This window comes from Astyanax mexicanus, chromosome 4 (genome assembly GCF_023375975.1).
Source record: "Astyanax mexicanus isolate ESR-SI-001 chromosome 4, AstMex3_surface, whole genome shotgun sequence".
Lineage (NCBI taxonomy): Eukaryota > Metazoa > Chordata > Actinopteri > Characiformes > Acestrorhamphidae > Astyanax > Astyanax mexicanus.
The window spans coordinates 12378026-12396980 of record NC_064411.1 but is presented as its reverse complement, the minus strand read 5'-3'; the positions used below and the strand labels follow the sequence as shown (position 1 = coordinate 12396980).

General features: G+C 39.2%; 4 protein-coding genes across 4 annotated transcripts in view; 2 read left to right on the top strand and 2 right to left on the bottom strand.

The window, feature by feature from the left end:
* Positions 1-18955, top strand: part of LOC125801339 (zinc finger protein 239-like) — a 176953-nt gene that overhangs the window by 136542 nt on the left and 21456 nt on the right. The gene's annotated exons all lie outside the window — the stretch shown is intronic.
* Positions 1-18955, top strand: part of LOC125801396 (zinc finger protein 585A-like) — a 56273-nt gene that overhangs the window by 24267 nt on the left and 13051 nt on the right. The window lies entirely within an intron of this gene.
* LOC125801668 (protein shank-like) lies at positions 7014-10948 on the bottom strand. The gene is made up of 4 exons (XM_049478464.1): positions 10921-10948; positions 8584-9664; positions 7254-7550; positions 7014-7162 (listed from the first exon to the last, which is right to left on the bottom strand). Coding segments are annotated over exons 1-3 (1110 nt in total). The 3' UTR covers positions 7014-7162; positions 7254-7549.
* Positions 13466-15686, bottom strand: LOC125801248 (uncharacterized). The gene is made up of 6 exons (XM_049477671.1): positions 15643-15686; positions 15096-15250; positions 14865-14958; positions 14215-14761; positions 13964-14138; positions 13466-13857 (listed from the first exon to the last, which is right to left on the bottom strand). Exons 2-6 carry the CDS (start codon positions 15218-15220, stop codon positions 13620-13622), a joined length of 1179 nt encoding a protein of 392 aa, XP_049333628.1. The 5' UTR covers positions 15221-15250; positions 15643-15686; the 3' UTR covers positions 13466-13619.

The following is an 18955-nucleotide window of genomic DNA, read 5'->3' as shown; positions in this document are numbered from 1 at the left end:
CAGTTTCACCTCAGCAAAGGACGAGGACGTGAATCACTTATCTAACCAGCCTTTACTGATTTCTGCCCCCAAAAACCCTTTCAATAACCTCCAATAGCCTTTAATAGTCTCCAGTAGCCTTCAGCAGTCTAACCTTGCAGCCGTGGTGTGTTCACTAAACTCCGTAGTTATAAACATCCTGAGGTTAGCAGCGCGCTAACTGACCTGTTTATAATGTAATCCCATAAACTCCGTGACGGCTGCTCTAAACTGCTGCTGTTAGCTGCTTGGGCTGAAAGATGAACTGTAGAGAGCTGTATTATTCGGTTAGTGGGGTTAAAACCTTTATTTTCTACACAGAAGAATTTTAAAAACTGTAAAAACGCTCCAGACTGCCTCAGCTGAGCCCTGTAGCCCGTGGCTGGGCTGTAGCTCTGACTCAGTAAAGACTGCGGGCTTGTGCTGCTGCTGCTGCTGCTCCCACTAGTGGTTGTATGAGGAACTGCTAAATCTGAGGAAATGCTAAATCTATCATATGTTCTTAACAGCTCACAATTTTTAATTTTATATTTATTAAGCCTTATTTCAGTATCAAACGTTTTGATCAAAGTTAATGTAACTTGTATTTTATGTCATTTCTATTCACTTGAATAGTTTGGTTCTTGATTGATGGAGTTTTTGGATTTCATAACATGACAAATTAAAAGGATTTATGTTAATAGAGCAACAAACAAACTTTTTTTCCATGCAACTGTAATATTTGATTGAATAAATAATATATTGAGAGTTATTTAACATTAAGGAGTAATTACATTCATTTTATATTACATTTGATTACATTTTATTACATTTATAAGTTCCATCTGGCCCTCAGAGGACAGCCAATATGCCAATGTGGCCCTCGGCTAAAATGAGTTTGACACCCCTGCTCTACTGGTTTTCTCATTGGTCTATGGTTCAGTCAGTCTGATTAAAAATCTGCAAGTTAATCTACAGGGATATTTGGTTGTTTTGTGTTGCTAAAGTTATATACTCTGTTATCTTTTCCTTATTTGGTATCGTTTTGCTAAAGGGTTTTTTTTTTATCTCTAAAGGTACTAAAAATATCTAATCCATTTACTTTATTGATTGTTTTATCCAGTACCAGCTATTATCGTTGTTTTACATCACCTTATGTATTTACTCATATTCATATCTATGTGATTCAATAAAAGGCTTTTATATTGCAAGATCTGCAATCTTATCTATTCTTTCAACTTAAGCATTTAGCCAAAAGCTTTTGTACACAGCCAAACATACATTCAAGCAACCACTATATACAGTGCCTTGCAAAAGTATTCGGCCCCCCCTTGAACTTTTCAAACTTTTGCCACATTTTGGGCTTCAAACATAAATATATGATTTTTTGGTTTGTTTTTTTGTGAAGAATTAACAAGTGTGTAAGAATACGGAGGAGTTTTGCCTTACTATGTTCATTGTTCATTGATTAAAGGGTTAATCTATGTGTAACTAAATTAGCATTTCACTTAATCAGTATGTTATTCAAGCATTTAGCACGATTCATGATGATTCACATTGTGACTTAGAATGTATGTATATTGTGTCCTTGTGCTCAAAGCAAGGCCGTTTTTCTTGCAACTTAGCATGATTGATTTTTTCCAGCAGAACCATGAGTTTCTGTACATGTAATCTATAGTCTGATAAGGTTGGGGTGACAAAGTTCTCGGCTGACGTATAGGATGAATAACTGCTTATCAGTATCAGGATCCGGGGGGTGTGAGGAGCCTCCTCACACACCATTAGACTGAGGCCAGGCGAATGCCTGTTTTTATTAGACTCTGTCTAGGAAGAAGAGTAGAGTTGGGCGGGAGAGCTTCTCCCGAGAGGGACTACAGAGCCACAGGTCCTGTTCACACAGCCGAGAACTCTGGAAACCCCAACTTTTCTCACCTTTGGGGTTTTCCTCTTATTTTCACCTTTTTATTTCAATTCATTTTTCAATAATCTTTTTACTCAATTTTTGATGTATCCAAAAAAACTGTTTTGCTCAGAAGATTCTTTGAATAAAATCTGACGGAACTACAATTTTGGACTGGATCTCCTTTTCTTCTTTATGACGTATCATGCCAGATACATCATTGGATACACATTATGTTGAGATACTCAGTATTTTGAGAACATTGGTATTTAACTTGTGTGAAACTGACACCAATAAATCCATTAACTCCTGCTATTTACTTACATATAAGTGTTTTTTTCTCAGTAGCTCAGTCGCTGTGAAGTGTGGAGGATAGTTTTGCAATATATTGATTATCGCTGAATCGCAGTTTTGAGATATCACCGTTATCATTAATTTACCACTTTGCTCAAAGGTGCTGAAAAAAACTTGAAAATGGGCCTTGAAAGTGCTTGAAAAGTGCTTGAATTTTACCTTGTAAAAGGTGTTTGAACCCTGTGTTTAAAAACCCCAGCAGCACTGCTGCACCTGATCTACATGTACCAACACAACACACACAAACACGTCACCACATTAGTGTCAATGCAGTTTTAAGAAATATTTATCACGAAAATAAAGATCTCTGGCGCTGGGAATTAAATATACAGGGTAAAATTTAGGCTAATCGGATATGCAGGAGAAAAAATAAACTACAGTTTGTGGAACTACAAAAATGGACACATCAAAAACAGGTAAACTTAAGCAGGCTGTGTGTGTATGTGTGAATATGTGTATGTATATACCTACAAATCTCAAATGTAAATTGACATAATATGGACCATTAAATGACGGTAACAACCTGACCGTTTGACACTTAGCTAATCTGCATACCAGTAGGAGAGAGCAGAGATAGACTGGCTGTGTATGAAACGGTAGGCAGCTACCACAATCCCTCATGCCTGAGCTGTTCATATGTTAACACCCACTAAATGATTAACCCTTTACAAGTATTAATATGAACTTTAGGAAAAAGAATATAAACAGAATTGCCCTTTTTTCTATTGTGAGTTAAATGAAGTCACTGCTGCCTATTCTAATAAGCTAACTGTATGACTAGCTTGATGAGCTCTGGGGACATTTTTACATGGGATGTGTCTGAAAGATCTGTGGACAAAAAGACATTACTTAAATTAATGAAAAGTATTATTACAAATGTAACAAAATGACTTTCTGAGCTGAAAACAAAAAAAAACAAAAAAAAAAGAAAATATGTTTTATAAAATTTATTGAGATATCATATATATCCTATACCCAGTTTATAGACACATTTGGGACATACCGGGGTTGGACAATGAAACTGAAACACCTGTCTACAGTCACTCAGTGTTGGATCTTAGTTTGCATAAAAATAAATTTATGCCAGTTTTTACCCTGAGCTCTGGCTCGCTTCTTTTTTTTCCTCCTTTTTTTCCTCTCTGTATCACAAACTCTTCTAGTTCCTCCCTTTACCCAAGTTTGATTTTAGGAAGTCTTTTACGTACACTCTAAAAAGAAACGTGTCAAAAATGACTCAGACTGTGTCGAATTTTAACACATTGTGCGAGTGTGCTCAGAGACGACACATGTTGTGTTGATTATGACACATCCAGTGTGTAATCCAATTTTACACACTAAATGTGTCCGGCTAATGAACTCACAAATGTGTAATTTTTTACACAACGTGTGTTGATTATGCATAATCAAGATAATGTATCAAATATGTTAAAAAAAAAGCATGAAACGAATTAATTCAATTCCATTTTTATTATCATGCCTATATATGGTTCAATTTTCTTTTGGAATTAGCAATGAATTAACATTCACATGTTTGTAACATTTTTAAATGTAAAAACAGTCATGTTTGTTACAGTTCAAAATCAGTTTCGTTTGGAATAAGTAATAAATTAACTCAATGTTTTTTATATATTTTAAATGTAAAAACATGCATGCTTGTGACTAATTCATTGTCTTTTGTGATAATGAACACCTAAAAACAAAAGTCCAAACAGTAAAGGGGTGTATAAAACATAGCTCATATAAAATTAGTCACAATTGTTCACTGTTCTCACGTATTTTTAGAAAACCTGATGAATTTAACATTGAACATCAGTAATGAAATAAAATTCCCTTTTTATAAAAACAGAACTACAAAACGTGAGGCTAAACAATTTGGATCTTGGATTCAAGTACAGCTTGTCTGTGTTGTAAATGGCTAGTACATCAAGAGGCCTAACATCTGAAGCATCATCTAAGCTGATCATTTCATAGTCATTAGTTCGCTTGACATATGCATAAAAATGCTCATCAAAGTACTCAATTGAAAGAATGCAGATAAACATCAAAAAGGACTCAGCATCAGCCCGTGGTATGATGTGAATTATCTCACCAAACAAACATTCTCCACAGTGTTTGGTTTTAAGTGGCAGCACACTACCTGTTCTATATGTTAGGCCAAGTACAGTATGTGAAGTAACAAATAGTGCACGGTGGTACATGTTAACTGGTGATCTCTGTAAAGATGCTTAGTAAATGATTTGATGTTGTGGTAAGTCCTTGGACAACCATCCTGGCTGCAAATAAGAATGAAGTTCAGTCCCTTTGACAATGCATGTATTTCACGAAGATGCCAAATTAGCTTCTTTACTTCTGTGAATTGTGACTGTCGACATTCTGGACAAGTGTACATTATGCTGTGAATTGTGATGCTTTAAGCTTCGAAATGAGCTTCAGTACCTTAGCTTTCCGGCTAGTTGAGAGAGGCATGTCATAGATGTGTTCAAAGAAGCAGAACATGGAGCTTAGCTGACATGGATAGGCCAGGTTACACACCCAGTAGAGCTTAAATAGCTTGTCCACAGCAGATGTCAGTCCTTCTTCAAGGGAAATAGTAATTCGGTCACTCTTTCCAACGATGACATGTTGCTTTGCGGCAGCCCTCAGATTTCCAACACAGATTAGCTGGGGCTGGTGGGTCTGTGAAGGACAGACATCACAAAGAGAAGCAATGCTGCTTCCAGCCTAAAATGTAACCAAGCAAAAGAAACCAAAATTTGAGTTTAATCAGTTGTTACTGCAAACACTTACTAAAAATGCAAACGACCGATTTAACAGTTTCTAAATTTTATGTTACTCCAGTTAATAAGCATGTACACAATTACATACTTTCACACTTGATTAAACTAAATCAGCCACCTTCAATGTCCTTTATGATTTATTTGTTTACTAAAAAAGGCAAAATGTATCTTATAATAAAATTATTCTAGATAGACAGACAAATCGATAGATGGACTTACTGGAACAAAATCAACAAGGAATGTTAATGCAAACTTCACTCAACAGCGACTCATTGCGACTGGTGGCAGAAGATGTGTAAGGACTACAAGCATAGTGTAACACTTCTCATCTGAAAATGAGACACAGACACAAATAAAATAAGATTACACAGAGGCTGTAGCATTATATGTGAAATCTAATGAGAGTTATATTTGAAAATATATACCTTCATTCTGGTTTTCCATGTCCTTAAGAGATGCAAGATCACCTGTCTCCATGATGGCAATTGCCTTCAACTTGGGAATGATGGTAGCCTCCCATCTTCTTAAGAACAAATCTCCTTTTCCCTCAAACATTTTACCAAACTCTGTATCAAGCTTTTAAGAAACAAAAAAATGAGACATTTTAATTTAGGTACATAATACCAGCTATAACACACAAATTGCCAAACTGAGTTCCAAACAGGCCACAGACCTTTTTTCACTTTTATCATAAATTAACTGACTGAGAAATTCATATCACCTCCATGAGTGCACATGTTTTTCAGCTAAACGGTGTTATATAATAACCCTTAACAATATTATCAAGTTATTTACATTACACATGGCATAAAACTGACAGTGAGCCCTAATGAAAAAGCAAAATGTAATTTACCTACCAGAGTTGGCATATCCAAGAAGCGTGGGTATTCCTCAAAGATTTCAGACAGGGAGGGGGAATGTTTGGCTATCCATGATCTGCGCCAGGTGAAGGCTTTCTGCATTGCTGCTTTGATCGATGAAATGTTGTCTGTAGAAGGCCTGAGCCTTTTCATCAAGTTGATCCACTCACTTGTTCCCCTACCATCTTCCTCCTCCTTGTCCGGATTAGGACCATCTTCACAGCGTCGTTTGTTTGACATATAACGCCGCTGACCATCTTCTAGCTTTCGACGAATGTTGCGCAGTCTCATTTCCAAAAATCCAGAATGAGAATCTGGATCGTAAAAGTGCTCCTGGCATAAAAAAAAAAGTCAAAAGCATAACAGAAAAAACAGTAAGAGCAGCTACTGGTAAGATAATGTTGTTAATAAATAAGAATAACATACATCTCTGGAAAAAACTATATATTTTCAAATGTTGTACTAAAGCTAAGAGAAATGTACCAAACAAATCACATAAAAAATACAAATAATTAGATGCCACTTCACTTTTTACTTTTGGCATTTAACTGCAGCACAAAATTAAGAAATAAAAAAAATGGCATTTACAAAAGATGCTAGGGACACTGTTGCGTTTGTTAGTCTTAAGGATTTAATTTTTTTTGTTTCAATCTCTAGTTTTCAGATTTAATTTATGTACACAAATACACTAATTGACATGAAAAAAAATATCTGAAGAGCAGTTTTATTATTATTTAAATTTGAGCAGATGCTTATCCTTACATAAGCTAACCACAACATAAATAACATAACATGCATGAGCAAGAATCATGCCCAATTTTAAAAACAATCAACAACTGAGAACCAAAGCATGTACTTACAAATCCTTCCCCGTTTCCATCCACCTGGACTCTCAGGGATGGGAAGACAGCGATGATGTTCTTTGCTAGAGCCACTTTCTCAGTACTTGTTGGATAAGTAATTAATAGAAGAACAACAAAACCAACTCAAAACTTAAATATAAAGCATTTACTCTGCTGTACTTTAGCAGTGTTATACAAGCCACTATAATTTGCTGTATTTTTTTTTTTTACTTTTCTTGAATATGTTAAAAAGGTGATTTGTTTTACTCACAATCCGTGCTTTTCCACCAGGTCAGATACACATAATTTAACAAGCTTTATTCTTGCTTTTTCTGTCACAGTGCCTTTGGTTTTGAGTTCATCAAGTGTCTCTGGTGCTTTCTTTTCCAAAATGGACCTCAGTTTTTCATGCTCTTGTGAAACTTGAGTATGCTGCACAAAGAAAATCAGCATCTACTAAATGTACTTTCTAAAAATAAAAAAAAAACAGACAAATGCAGTAATACAATATAAATGTAAATACCTGAGCTTGGGACACTGAAGTGGCCATAGGTTGAGATGATTCAGTCTCTTTGCATGATAAGAACAGCTAGAATCTGTCTAAGTTCCTGATGTCTACATTCCTATCTACGTCAATAAATTCCTGAAATTGTGGGTTGAATTTCAGAATTCTCACAACAACATATCCAAGTTGTTCTGCCGATGCTGTTTCAATAAGATGCTCAGTGTTGCCAACATCATAGATCTTCCTTGAATATTCTCTCTCATCCCTGTAGATGGTGGCAAGAACTCGAAAAAAACTTGTTGCAGTTTCTTGGTTCTGAAAAGAAATTTGAGAAGAAATTAAACATGAGAAATCTTAAAAATATAGTGCCTTAACTCTCTATCTCCAGCACGCCACTCTACTCTCACAGATAGCTAACTAACTGGGTTATCTATGCATTTTTTTATTTTATTAAACTATTGAGTAAACTATGGAAGCATGTTCCCGCCACCTAAAAAAGTAAAAATAATCCAGCACATTTTTAAAATTATTATTAAGTAAACTGCTCTCATTATTTTGACATACTAAGTCATTATTTTGAGATAGTAAGTCATTATTTTGAGATACTACGTCATCATTTTGTGAACTGTTTTCTGCTGTAACAGTAAGGAGTTGACTAATTGAGTTCCACATCGCTGTTCTGCTCAGTTATACACATACATACCTTACAGAATAGTCGGAGCCACAGCCACTCTCTTTAACACACTAAAATAGAAGTCCAGTGTGTTATTAAATTAATCTAATATCTCCGGAGGCTTATTTTGATATTGTATGATTCTTCTAAAAGCACCGATATTTCTCAATATCTCAGAATATTGAAATAGTATCTAAAAATAATGACATACTATCTCAAAATAATGAGATAATATCTCGAAATATTGAGATAGTATACCAAAATAATGACTTAGTATCTCAAAATATTGAGATAGCAGTTAACTTAATAGTAAAATTATTATTATTTATTTTTTTTTAGGTGGCAGGAATGGGCTTCCATAGTTTACCCAGGCAGTTAGCTAAGCTAGTTAGTTAACCTAGGTTAGCTAGTCATGCACCAAATTTAGCCAGCTAGTTAATGTTGAGCTAACATTATTAAAAACAGGCTGCTAATACCAGCTACGTCCCTGTTTTGGCGCCATTTCCTGACTAAACAATGAAGTCGAGCTAAAGTTACACTAGCTGGCTATCTTATTTGGAGAACTAGCTAGCTAACACGAATTTACAACTTAATATATTTTAAAATCCAAATCCAGCATTAAGGCTAATTTAGCTAACCTATGTTGGCTTACTAGCTAGCATTAGTAAGTGTTACCACTTTCTGGGGGACACTCTGTCCGGGCCAGCTGCCTTCCTGGGGTGAAGTCTCCTCAGCTGTCTCCTTACTTCGTCTGCAGTAAAGTTTGGTGGACTGGTGGAGCTGATTTGTCTGCCAGCTGATAGTGTTGATGATGAAGGTGGTGGAGGTGAGGGTGGTGTTGGTGCTGATGAAGATGGTGGAGGTGGGGGTGATGGTAGTGGTGATGAAGATGAAGATGGAGGAAGTGAGGAGGATGGTGCTGATGAAGATGATGATGGAGGAGAGAGTGGTGGTGGTGATGAAGATGGAGGTGAGGGTGATGGTGGAGTTGGAGGTGATGGTGGTGGAGATGATGGTGATGATGCAGGAGGGTAGGAGGAGGGGGCAGCAGGAGGACATTCAAACCTGTTGTAAAAGTTGTTAAACTGGTTTGCTCTGTCCACACCCCCATCTACTGGATTGCCGTTGTTGTTCTTGCACCCAGTGATGGTTTTCATCGCACCCCAGACCTCCTTCATGTTGTTATCTTGCAGCTTTCTTTCCACCTTTTTCCTGTAAGACTCCTTGGCCTCTTTAAGACGTACCTTGAGTTCCCTCTGTACGCGCTTTAGCTGTACCAGATTTCCATCTTTGAACACCCTCTTCTTTTGGTTGAGGAGGTCCTTGACGGTACTGGTAATCCAGGGTTTGTTGTTTGGAAAGCAGCGTACAGTCTTTGTGGTAACAGCAACATCCATACAGGAATTCAAGTAGTCTGTAACACAGTGAGTCACCCCCTCAATGTCCTCGCCATGTGGGTGCAGCAGCACGCTCCAGTCAGTGGTGTCATAGCAGTCCCTTAGGGCTTCCTCTGCTTCAGGAGACCAGACTCTGAATGAGCGTGTGGTAGTGGACTGCCTCAGTACCAGTGGTTTGTACTGAGGCTGCAGGAAGACCAGGTTGTGATCTGATTTCCCCAGCGGTGGTAGTGGAATAGCCCTGTATGCATCCTTCAAATTAGCATACAGCAAGTTTATGGTTCTGTTATTCCTGGTTGGACAGTCCACAAACTGGAAAAAGGCAGGCAGGGTAGAGTCCAGCGTTACGTGAATAAAATCTTCAGTAATCACATAGAAGGCGTCAGGGTACTGGGTCTGCAGCGCTGCGACGGTGGAGTGGATGACGTCACACGCCGCCTGCACGTCTGCTCTCGGCTGAATGTAAACACAGACGAGGATCGTGTGAGAAAGCTCCCGCGGCATGTAATAAGGTTGGAGACTCACCGCTAAAAGTTCAATATCCTGACAGCAGATCACCTCCTTCACGTTTACATGTCCAGGGTTGCACCATCTGTTGTTAATGAAGAGCGCGATCCCCCCACCTTTCCGCTTGCCGCATAGCGCCGGGTCCCTGTCCGCTCTCACTGTAGAGAAGCCGGGTAGCTCCACGTTAGCATCCGGCGTGTCGGGGGTGAGCCAGGTCTCGGTGAAACACAGCACGCTACACTCCCTGTAGAGCTTCTGATTCTTCACCAGACAGGCTACCTCGTCGGTTTTGTTGGTCAGTGAGTTTACATTCCCCATAACCACCGACGGAACTGAGGGTTTGTACCTCCAGCGCTTCTCCGTCCTCTTAGCCGTTAGCTTAGCCTTTAGCTTAGCTCCGGCCCTGCAACCGCGGTATTTCCTTCTCAGTTCCCCCAGGATTGTGTGAACAATGCCCCCACGTCCCGCGGGTCGTAGAGCCAGCAGTTCTTCACGGGAATAAACCCGATATTCCTCGCTGCCCCGCATGCTTACGATAAAAATATCCTTAGGATATAAATAAGATGCACACTAGATGTGTGTAGTAGCACAGAGACGATAAATAAACGTGAAAAAAAAAACACACAAAGGAGACGGAGTTACTGGAACAGGCAGCCACTCGCGTCGGCGCCGGAAGTTGTACATGGGCACCACATTACATTTGATCCACCGGTTGACACTTCATTAGAGCGGTTTTTGGGCCACGGTATCGGTACGGTTTCGATATATATTAATATTAGAGCTTAGATTACCTGCCCAGGGCGCCGAGTGGTCCAGCGGTCTAATGCACTGCCACTATGAGCGGAGGTCACAGGTTCGTACCCCCTTTCATGCAGCTTTACCATCAGCTGCAGGCGCTCAGAGGGAGCAAAATTGTCCCTGCTCCCTCCGGGTGGGTAGATAGCGCTCTCTCTCTATCACGTTTTAAGGTGGCGCCGGGCGGCACGAGGCGTCTGTGAGTGGATGAATCGGACCCTAGCCGCTGTGCTTTCCTCCGAGCGTGCTAGCTGCTCAGGCAATGATTCATCAGCAGCAGCTGAAAAAAAAAGGGCTGACTGACCTCACACACGTCGGAGGAGGCGTCTGCTCATCCACATCCTCCAAGAGTCACAGGTGCCACCGGTGATGGGGATGCACAAAAAGGGGTGGGTCAATTGGATAACCCAATTGGGAGAAAAAAAAAACAGTTTATCTGCCCGGACCCAACCCGACCCAAGATTTCCCACCACATTCCTCGGGCACCAGGAAATAGTCTGTGACATAGGCACCTATTTTTAATACTATATTTATTTTATATAATGCTATGGCATGATAATCACAATATAACCAAATATCCAAGTATTATCATTAACAAAAAACAAATGAAATAACAAACTGAAAGTAAAAAAAACATTTTCGTTTACTAAAACTAATAAAAACAGTAATTAAAAGAAAAAAGTAACTTAATGGAACTGAATTGAGAGTTTATAAAACTAACTACAATGACCTGAAATTGAAAATACCCTTAGTTTTTGTGTTTGTTAATTTATTTATAAGCGCTATTTCCACTCCAGCAGTTTAAGAGCAGGTGGTGTTGATGTTAGTTGATCATTTTGGTGAAAATTGGGGAAACCTGTAGAGTTCACTCTAAAAACCAACTAAAACTAACTGAATTGGATGAGAAAATGTGAAAATAAAATAAAATTAAACTATAATGAAGCATTCAAAACTATTATAACCTTAAGTAACTAAACAAACTGTTTAAAATAATTCACCAGTTAGAATGTTATAATCATGCAGATCTGGGAGCTTCTCCACTTGTCCGCGTTTGACGAGTAGCGCTGTGTTTAGCTGTTCTTACACATTTTTATTAACTGCAACACTCTTTCAGTGTTGCAGTGTTCATTACATTATTCTGAACAGATTTCGCTTATTCAAACAGCCGGTTTATGGTGGTGTGGAGAAGGAGAAACACTCACTGCAGCCACCAACTGCCTGGCCATTCAGTACCAAAATTAAAAAACGCGGGATATGGAAGACTACTGTAGAGACGTTTTCCTGTTTCTTTTTCCTTCACGAGCAGCCCGAAGTTCCTCTTTCAATTGAAGAATTTCCCGGGCACAGCGAGGGTTACAGCAGGTCTCCCCCTCCTCCTGCGGCTGGGACACTGTAGAGCTTAGAGTCTCTGCCCGAACCTGACTCGAGTTTGGATCGGGCTTCGGGTCGGGGCAAAGAATCTAAGCGCTACAGTGTCCCAGGAGATTTCCCACAGCATTCCTAGCAAACCCACTCCAAATACGACTTAAAACTAACTGAATTTTAAGAGAGAAAGTGAAAACAAAATAAAATTAGGCTATAGTAAATTGTTCAAAATTATTATAAGCCCATAATTTACAAGTTAAACTGTTTAAAGAAAGGTGCCCCAGTTAAAATGTTATAATCACACAGCTCTGGCCGCACAAGCCAGCTGTTCTTAAAAAACATTTTTATTAAATACAAGGTTTATGCTCCTGTGTTTCATTGTTAATTACCATCATTCTGAACAGATTTTGCTCAAAACAGGCAGTTTAAGGGACGGGTCGGCTCGGGCTCATAATGACATTTTATGGGTCGGGTGGGGTCGGGCTCGGGCCGAACGTGCACAAGCTCAGGCAGGGTCGGGTCTGATTTTTTGGGCCCAATCTAAGCTCTAGAACACTGGGCTTGGCTGTGACTGTGACCCCTGGGCGGGCTGGGTTGGACTGTGCTGCCGGATATGTCTCCCCACACACGGGGCAAAAAAAGTAATAAAAAAAAACTTAAAATTTAAAAAATTAGGAATGAAGGTGAAAATATTACTTAAATGTAATTGGATTACTCGCTGCCACTATGAGCAGGAGGTCGCATGCAGCTCATGCAGCTTTGCCATCAAGCTGCCAGCGTTAGAGGGAGCAAAATTGGCCCTGCTCCCTCGGGGTGGGTAGATGGCGCTCTCTCCCCACATCACTCCTACGGTGATGTCTGCAGCACAGAGCGTTTGTGAGCTGATGTACCGGAGCCGAGCCGCTGCGCTTTCCTCCAAGCGCGCAGGCTGCTCGGCAATGCTGCATCGGCAGCAGCTCGAAAAGAAGCGGTGGCTGACTTCACATGTATTGGAGGAAGCATGTGTTAGTCTTCACCCTCCTGATGTGTTGAGGTATCACTAGTGATAGGGGGAGTCCTAATGAATGGGTTGGGTAATTGGCCGTGTAAATTGGGGAGAAAATGGAGAGAATTATAAATAAAATTATAAAGAAAAAGAAATGTAATTGGATTACTTAGTTGTCATCGCAGCATTGTCCGACCTGGACGTTATTACCGCTCCCCTCGACCCTGTACGTTCTTTTCACCCTCATTGGCTAAAAAAAAATTAAAAATATTTAAATACAGTTCTAACTATCATCTAAACACAAGAAATCGCCAATATTCGCCCTTTCCCTCCCAAAAAACAGCTAAAATCCAAAACATAACCAATTACCACTGACCTAAATCACTGAAACAAAGCAAACACCCTCTAACTTTAATAAACTCAAAACGAACTTCTTTGATGGAATCCTGAAGTAGAGATAAGTTACAGAGAGACAGGATACTTCATCTTCAGCAACTAACACTATTAAAACAGAGCTCTGGGAACGACTTCCACTCACAAGGAGTTCATTTCTTTCTTACACATACAGTTTGACTAACAACCGGCTGAACTTGACGACCAGGCGCTAACGGCCAGATCTTGCAAGTAACGGACCTTTAATACAGAGAAGTTTTTCAGATAACTTAATGAGTTTGTGTCCTTTGTCTCAACTGCATTCCTCTGCTATGTACAGTGACGTCCTTCTGTAGATCCTTCAGGCGTGCCTTTATCTGTGCATGGATCCTTTGGAAGTCCCTCACGCTGAGTTTTGTTTGGGTTGCAGGCAGGTCGTTTAGGAATTTGACGAACTTGTGGATGTTTACTAGATTAATTCTTATGGTCGTGGGTTTCATTCTGTCTGTTTTCAGAACCTCCACCCACCTGTAAACAATAGAACATAGAACAAAATACAAACACAAACAAAGTGTTAATTTAAAAACCACAGTTGGATAACAAATTAAAGATAAGTATCATTTTTAATATTTACTCTGCAATCTTCGTTGAGTCGGCTAAAAAGGAAAAGTCCCCCTTCAGGAGCTTGCCCTCTCCTGCAAACAAAAGAAACCTGCGGACGTGGCTCCGGCAGGTATTGCCGTTGTCTTTCACTTTGCTTGAAGGATTGGCCCCGACACAGAAGACAAAAAAGTCTTGTAGGACTTGTTCTGGAAAACATAATATTTACATGAATTGGAAAATATTTTTGCCTTACATATGAAAAATGATAATAGATGCACGTACCATATTTTGGGGCATGCTCTGTTTCAAAATCATCCTTTCTGGAAAATTTATTTCGGAGCTTCTTCTGGGGGCTTGCCATGTAGAGCTGCACCAGCCTGGAGAGCTCCTGGCTTTTATGCTGGCAGTCCTGCCTGGGGCATTCTCCCTTGCCCAAACCCAGACGTGCCTTGAGCTCCTGATTTTCTCTCAGAAGCCGCTGGCAGTCTGTGTTTGAGCAGTTGGGTGTGAGGTCCTGGGTGGTCTCCACCGGCACTGGCTCTGGTTTGACATCTGTGGACATTCCAGGTGTTTCAGTGTCAGGTAGGATGTCTATGGCCCTATCCAGGACTTCCGCTTTCAGGCGGGGGGTCCGTTGATGTCCCTGGCTGCAGGCTGGGTCCGCCGTTGCTGGTGCGTTGGGGGGTGGTCGGGTCCATCGGTTGTCCTGGCCGCCCAAATCCAGCACGCTGACCATCAGCACCTGAGGATGGGTTTCCCTCAGTTTTCCTAGCTGCTCCAGAATGTATTGTTTTTTGCACCTTGTGACGATGCTCTTAGCTTCATCGAGCTATAAAACATGAAAACACAAAAGAAACATTAGCTAATAAGTATTATTACTAAAAGTATTACTAACATCCTGTAATAAAAAGCGAACAATTTGTTTCACATACCGTTTTATCAATGTGGCATTCTGCGTAATGCCTGTCAAGCCTTTTAACCGTTTTCCCGCATTGAGGCTCCTCACATCGGAACAAACCCTTCACGCTAAATATTAATAATATATTTTAGTTTATGCAATTCTATATAAAAAATATGTTTAAATAAAAAAAAAAAATTTTTACAAGTAGTCGAGTATTAAGTATAAAGGTTGCGATTCTGTTATGTTTATAAGTAGTAATTACCGTCCGCTGGAGAGGCTCAGGAGCAGGGCCTTCTCTTTGGGATTCGCCACGTTGTGGAATCCAGTCAGGTGCTTAGGAAGATTCGAGTATGTGACGTGGCAAATAGGGCACTGCTGGTGCCTCATTGTGTCCTCTAACCAAAAATGTGCCAATTTCTGGAAAGAAGGTGGATTAAGCATTATAAGCTAATTCTTGTTTTTAAGGAATAACAGGGCACAATTGAGCCATTAGCTGTGCCTCGCTAATCCTCCTTCTGCTCTCTGAAGTCACGTTCGCTTTTGCGCAGTAACATTTATTTATTTTATATATACACAGCACAGGCCAAAAGTTTGGACACACCTTCTCATTCAATGAGTTTTACTTTATTTTCTATTTACATTGTAGATTCTCACTGAAGGCATCAAAACTATGAATGAACACATGTGGAGTTTTGCACTTTAACAAAAAATGACCTGGCCTCCACAGTCACTGGACCTGAACCCAATCAGATGGTTTGGGGTGAGCTGGACCACAGAGTGAAGGCAAAGGGGCAACAAGTGCTAAATACCTCTGGGAACTCCTTCAAGACTGTTGGAAACCATTTCAGATGACCACCTCTTGCTCAAGCTCATTGAGAGAATGCAAAGAGTGTGTGTAGCACTTTAGACAGGAACGTGTGACACATGTACACTAAGGTTACACAAATTAACAATATGGACCATAATAATGGACCAGTAAGGTTCGCTCTGGGAGCAAAGTACATGAAATAAATGAGACCAGGTATGTGGCAAGTTACAAAGTGTATTAAATGTTATTAAAAATGCAGTAATCACAAAGTATTTTTCCCCAGAAAAAAAAAAATCTCAATGACCAAACCACAGGTAAATATTCACTTTCAGTTCCAACTTTCAGTTCCAACTTTAACCTTTCAGTGAAAGTATCAATCAAACCTAAACACCCATTTCTTGTTCCACAGATTCATTTATTTAACCTTGGTAAGTATTAACTGTTACTAATAATTACAGACTATTTACAGTTATTTTATTAACTAACTAATTACTAATAACTTTCTTCTTTTCTAGGTTCCCTGTCATTATTACACTTATTTTAGTAGTCTAGTTTCAGAGTTAGAAATGTATTACCTATTTAAGAATCCTTCAGATTAAATATTTAGATCAATTAAACCAAAAGCATACATTTAATTGTTACAAAATAACAATAACAATCAGTAAATAAAATAAAACAGAAGTGTATCACAAATCTACGGTGGCCGAGAAAGCCCAACGCAGTGCAAATTGAAAAGCGCTGCAAAAACACAAAACACATCCATCCAAATTACAACACAGGCGCAGCAAATAGAAAAATGCGCTGCAAATAGAAAAACGCGCTGCAAAAAGAAAAACGCGCTGCAAATAGAACGACAACACAACAGAAGTGAGTCACAACACAACGGAATTTTCCCGGGGGACCTTAAAAGATGCTGTACCAGCTGTGTACAAAAGGACCATAAGTGGCAAACAAGCTTCTGAAAAGTAAGTTATGTTTATTACCTGTGATCACCACGGTTGTGTGCATATTATTAAAAGTTCTGCTTCACAAAACGCCTTGTTTGCCACTTATTGTCCTTTGTACACATAGTGAAGTCCGAGACGTTACTGAAGACGCAGCTTAGCTGGTACAGTATCTTTTAAGGTCCTCCGGAAAAATTCCGTTGTGTTGTGACTCACTTCCGTTGTGTTGTGGTTGTATTTGCAGCGCGTTTTTCTAGTTGCTGCGCCTGTGTTGTAATTTTGGATGTGTTTTGTGCTTTTGCAGCGCTTTTCAATTTGCACTGCGTTGGGCTTTCTCGGCCACCGTACAAATCAAATGACAAAATAAATACGTCAGTAACCAATAAACTGTTCCCTTTTTTTCACAGATCTCAAATCTTTAAATAAAATAATTTTTACTTATCATGTTCTGTTATATCAAAAGTTCAATCCACTCAAATATCAAGAAAAAAAACTGACCTGTTTAAGTTAGATGAAAACAGTGTCTGAGTAACTCATATCATCTCTACTGTTCACACAATTACAGTCACATGTCTGTGGCTTACCAATAGCTTAACATTCAGCAGCATTATTACAAAAACAATACCCAAATACTCTGAATACAGTTTAATAAGTGCTATTTTCCCCACAGTTGTACATACACATTAATACAGCTTCTCCCACAGATTATTTAGCAGTATTAGCTTAGCTGTTTGTAATGCACTCAACGGCATTAGCTTAGCATAGTGAGTGGCGTTAGCCGCTAGGCTAATTAGCGCTATTTTACAGCTCTATTTACTCTTGGCTATTTCAGTCTAAAACACACTTTTCTGTGTTTTAACACTCACCGAAACTCTCCCGGTGTTCTTACACCATATTTTAGACGCAGTTTGAAGCAGAGTTCTCCGTCCACCTTCAGGTTCCCCAGGGCTAAACAGGAGCGTTTGGGCAGCTCACAGTCAGAGAACTTTCCTCCCTTACTCCACACGGTAGATCCACAGGTTCAGCAGCGGCACTCAGCTCTTTACTGATTGTTTCTGATTAAAAACGCTGAGTTCTGGAGATTTCTAGTGTTAGTGTTCTTAATATTACGAGCTGAAACAGTCTGTTCAGAAGCTCTCTCTCCATCTCCGTCTCAGAGAAGTTTTTCTGAGTTAACACAACCAGAGTTAACGCCCACTTTCCAAAACATGACCCGCCTCCGTCTCTTAGATGAATATAATTGGCTGCTATTTTGTGCATTGGACCCTCTGAGAATTCTGATTGGCCGCTTTCAGCGCGCTGAACTCTCTAAAGAAGTCTGATTGGCCGCTTTTTAGCGCCAATTTTTATTTCTTTTGTGAAATAAATTAAAACTATTTATTTGAAAGAGTTTTTGTTTGGATTTTTTTTAATACTTAAAAATATATAATATATATAATTATAAATTATTATAATTTGCATTCTCCATTTATCCACTTTATCAGTGTCTTTGTGACCCATAACTCCATGTGTTCATTCATAGTTTTGATGCCTTCAGGTGAGAATCTACAGTGTACATAGTAACAAAAATAAAAGAAAACGCATTGAAAAAGAGAAGGTGTGTTTAAAGAAATGTTAGAAGTGTTCTCATAGATAGAAGATATTTTCTAAATTTAATACAGATTTTTCTGAATGTGTTTTCTGAATTTAATGTTAATGTGGCATCATATGATATGGCTAGCGCAACTTCTATTAAATAACAGAAATAGCGTTTTAGGGTCGCACAAGTGCTAGGATGCAAGTGATTTGCAAAAAATCACTTTGGTGAACAAAGACATGTATGTGAATATATTCCCTATCTACCTAACCATTAGAGTTACGTTAGAAAGAATTTCATCATTTGGTCCACCTAGTCGACCTGAACAACCTAACAGTACTTTGGTCAACGTGTGACTTACAGGTCTTCTTTAAGTAGCAAAAAAAAAACACTTTGGTGAACACATAAGTTCCTAACCATAGGGTAAGTCATTTTATTCAAACTACTATTAGTTTAATTAGGGCGACTAGGCGGAATAAATGACACATTTTATGACTGTCTAAGACCTTTAGTTAGGGAGTTCTCATATGTGTTTATGGTTATATTTTCTTTACATTTACCTTCTTGATGTCCTGCAGGTTCTTGAAAAGGAGATCGTACTGCAGCAGATCTTGTTTGTTGCTCACCTTGTTTAAAGTCTTTCTATTTATGTATTCTAAAAGCTTTCCATAAATTGAGGTCATTCACACCTACTCCCTGTAAAATCACTCTCTGACATCACAATGGGCTATCCTGATTTCTGTATAGAAGGGTACTTCACACTTGTAAAAGCATTTAAAAATGCATACGCAAAT

Excerpts from the sequence above, each read along its gene's own strand:
- LOC125801248 (XM_049477671.1), bottom strand. The coding sequence starts at position 15,220 with ATGAGGCACCAGCAGTGCCCTATTTGCCACGTCACATACTCGAATCTT. Across the intron at positions 14,959-15,095 it reads CTGAGCCTCTCCAGCGGACG|CGTGAAGGGTTTGTTCCGAT; the intron begins GTAATTACTACT and ends ATTAATATTTAG. Across the intron at positions 14,139-14,214 it reads AGAGCATGCCCCAAAATATG|AACAAGTCCTACAAGACTTT; the intron begins GTACGTGCATCT and ends TATGTTTTCCAG.
- LOC125801668 (XM_049478464.1), bottom strand. The coding sequence starts at position 10,948 with ATGTGGATGAGCAGACGCCTCCTCCGAC. Across the intron at positions 9,665-10,920 it reads GAGCAGACGCCTCCTCCGAC|ATTTTATTCACGTAACGCTG; the intron begins GTGTGTGAGGTC and ends TGATTACTGAAG.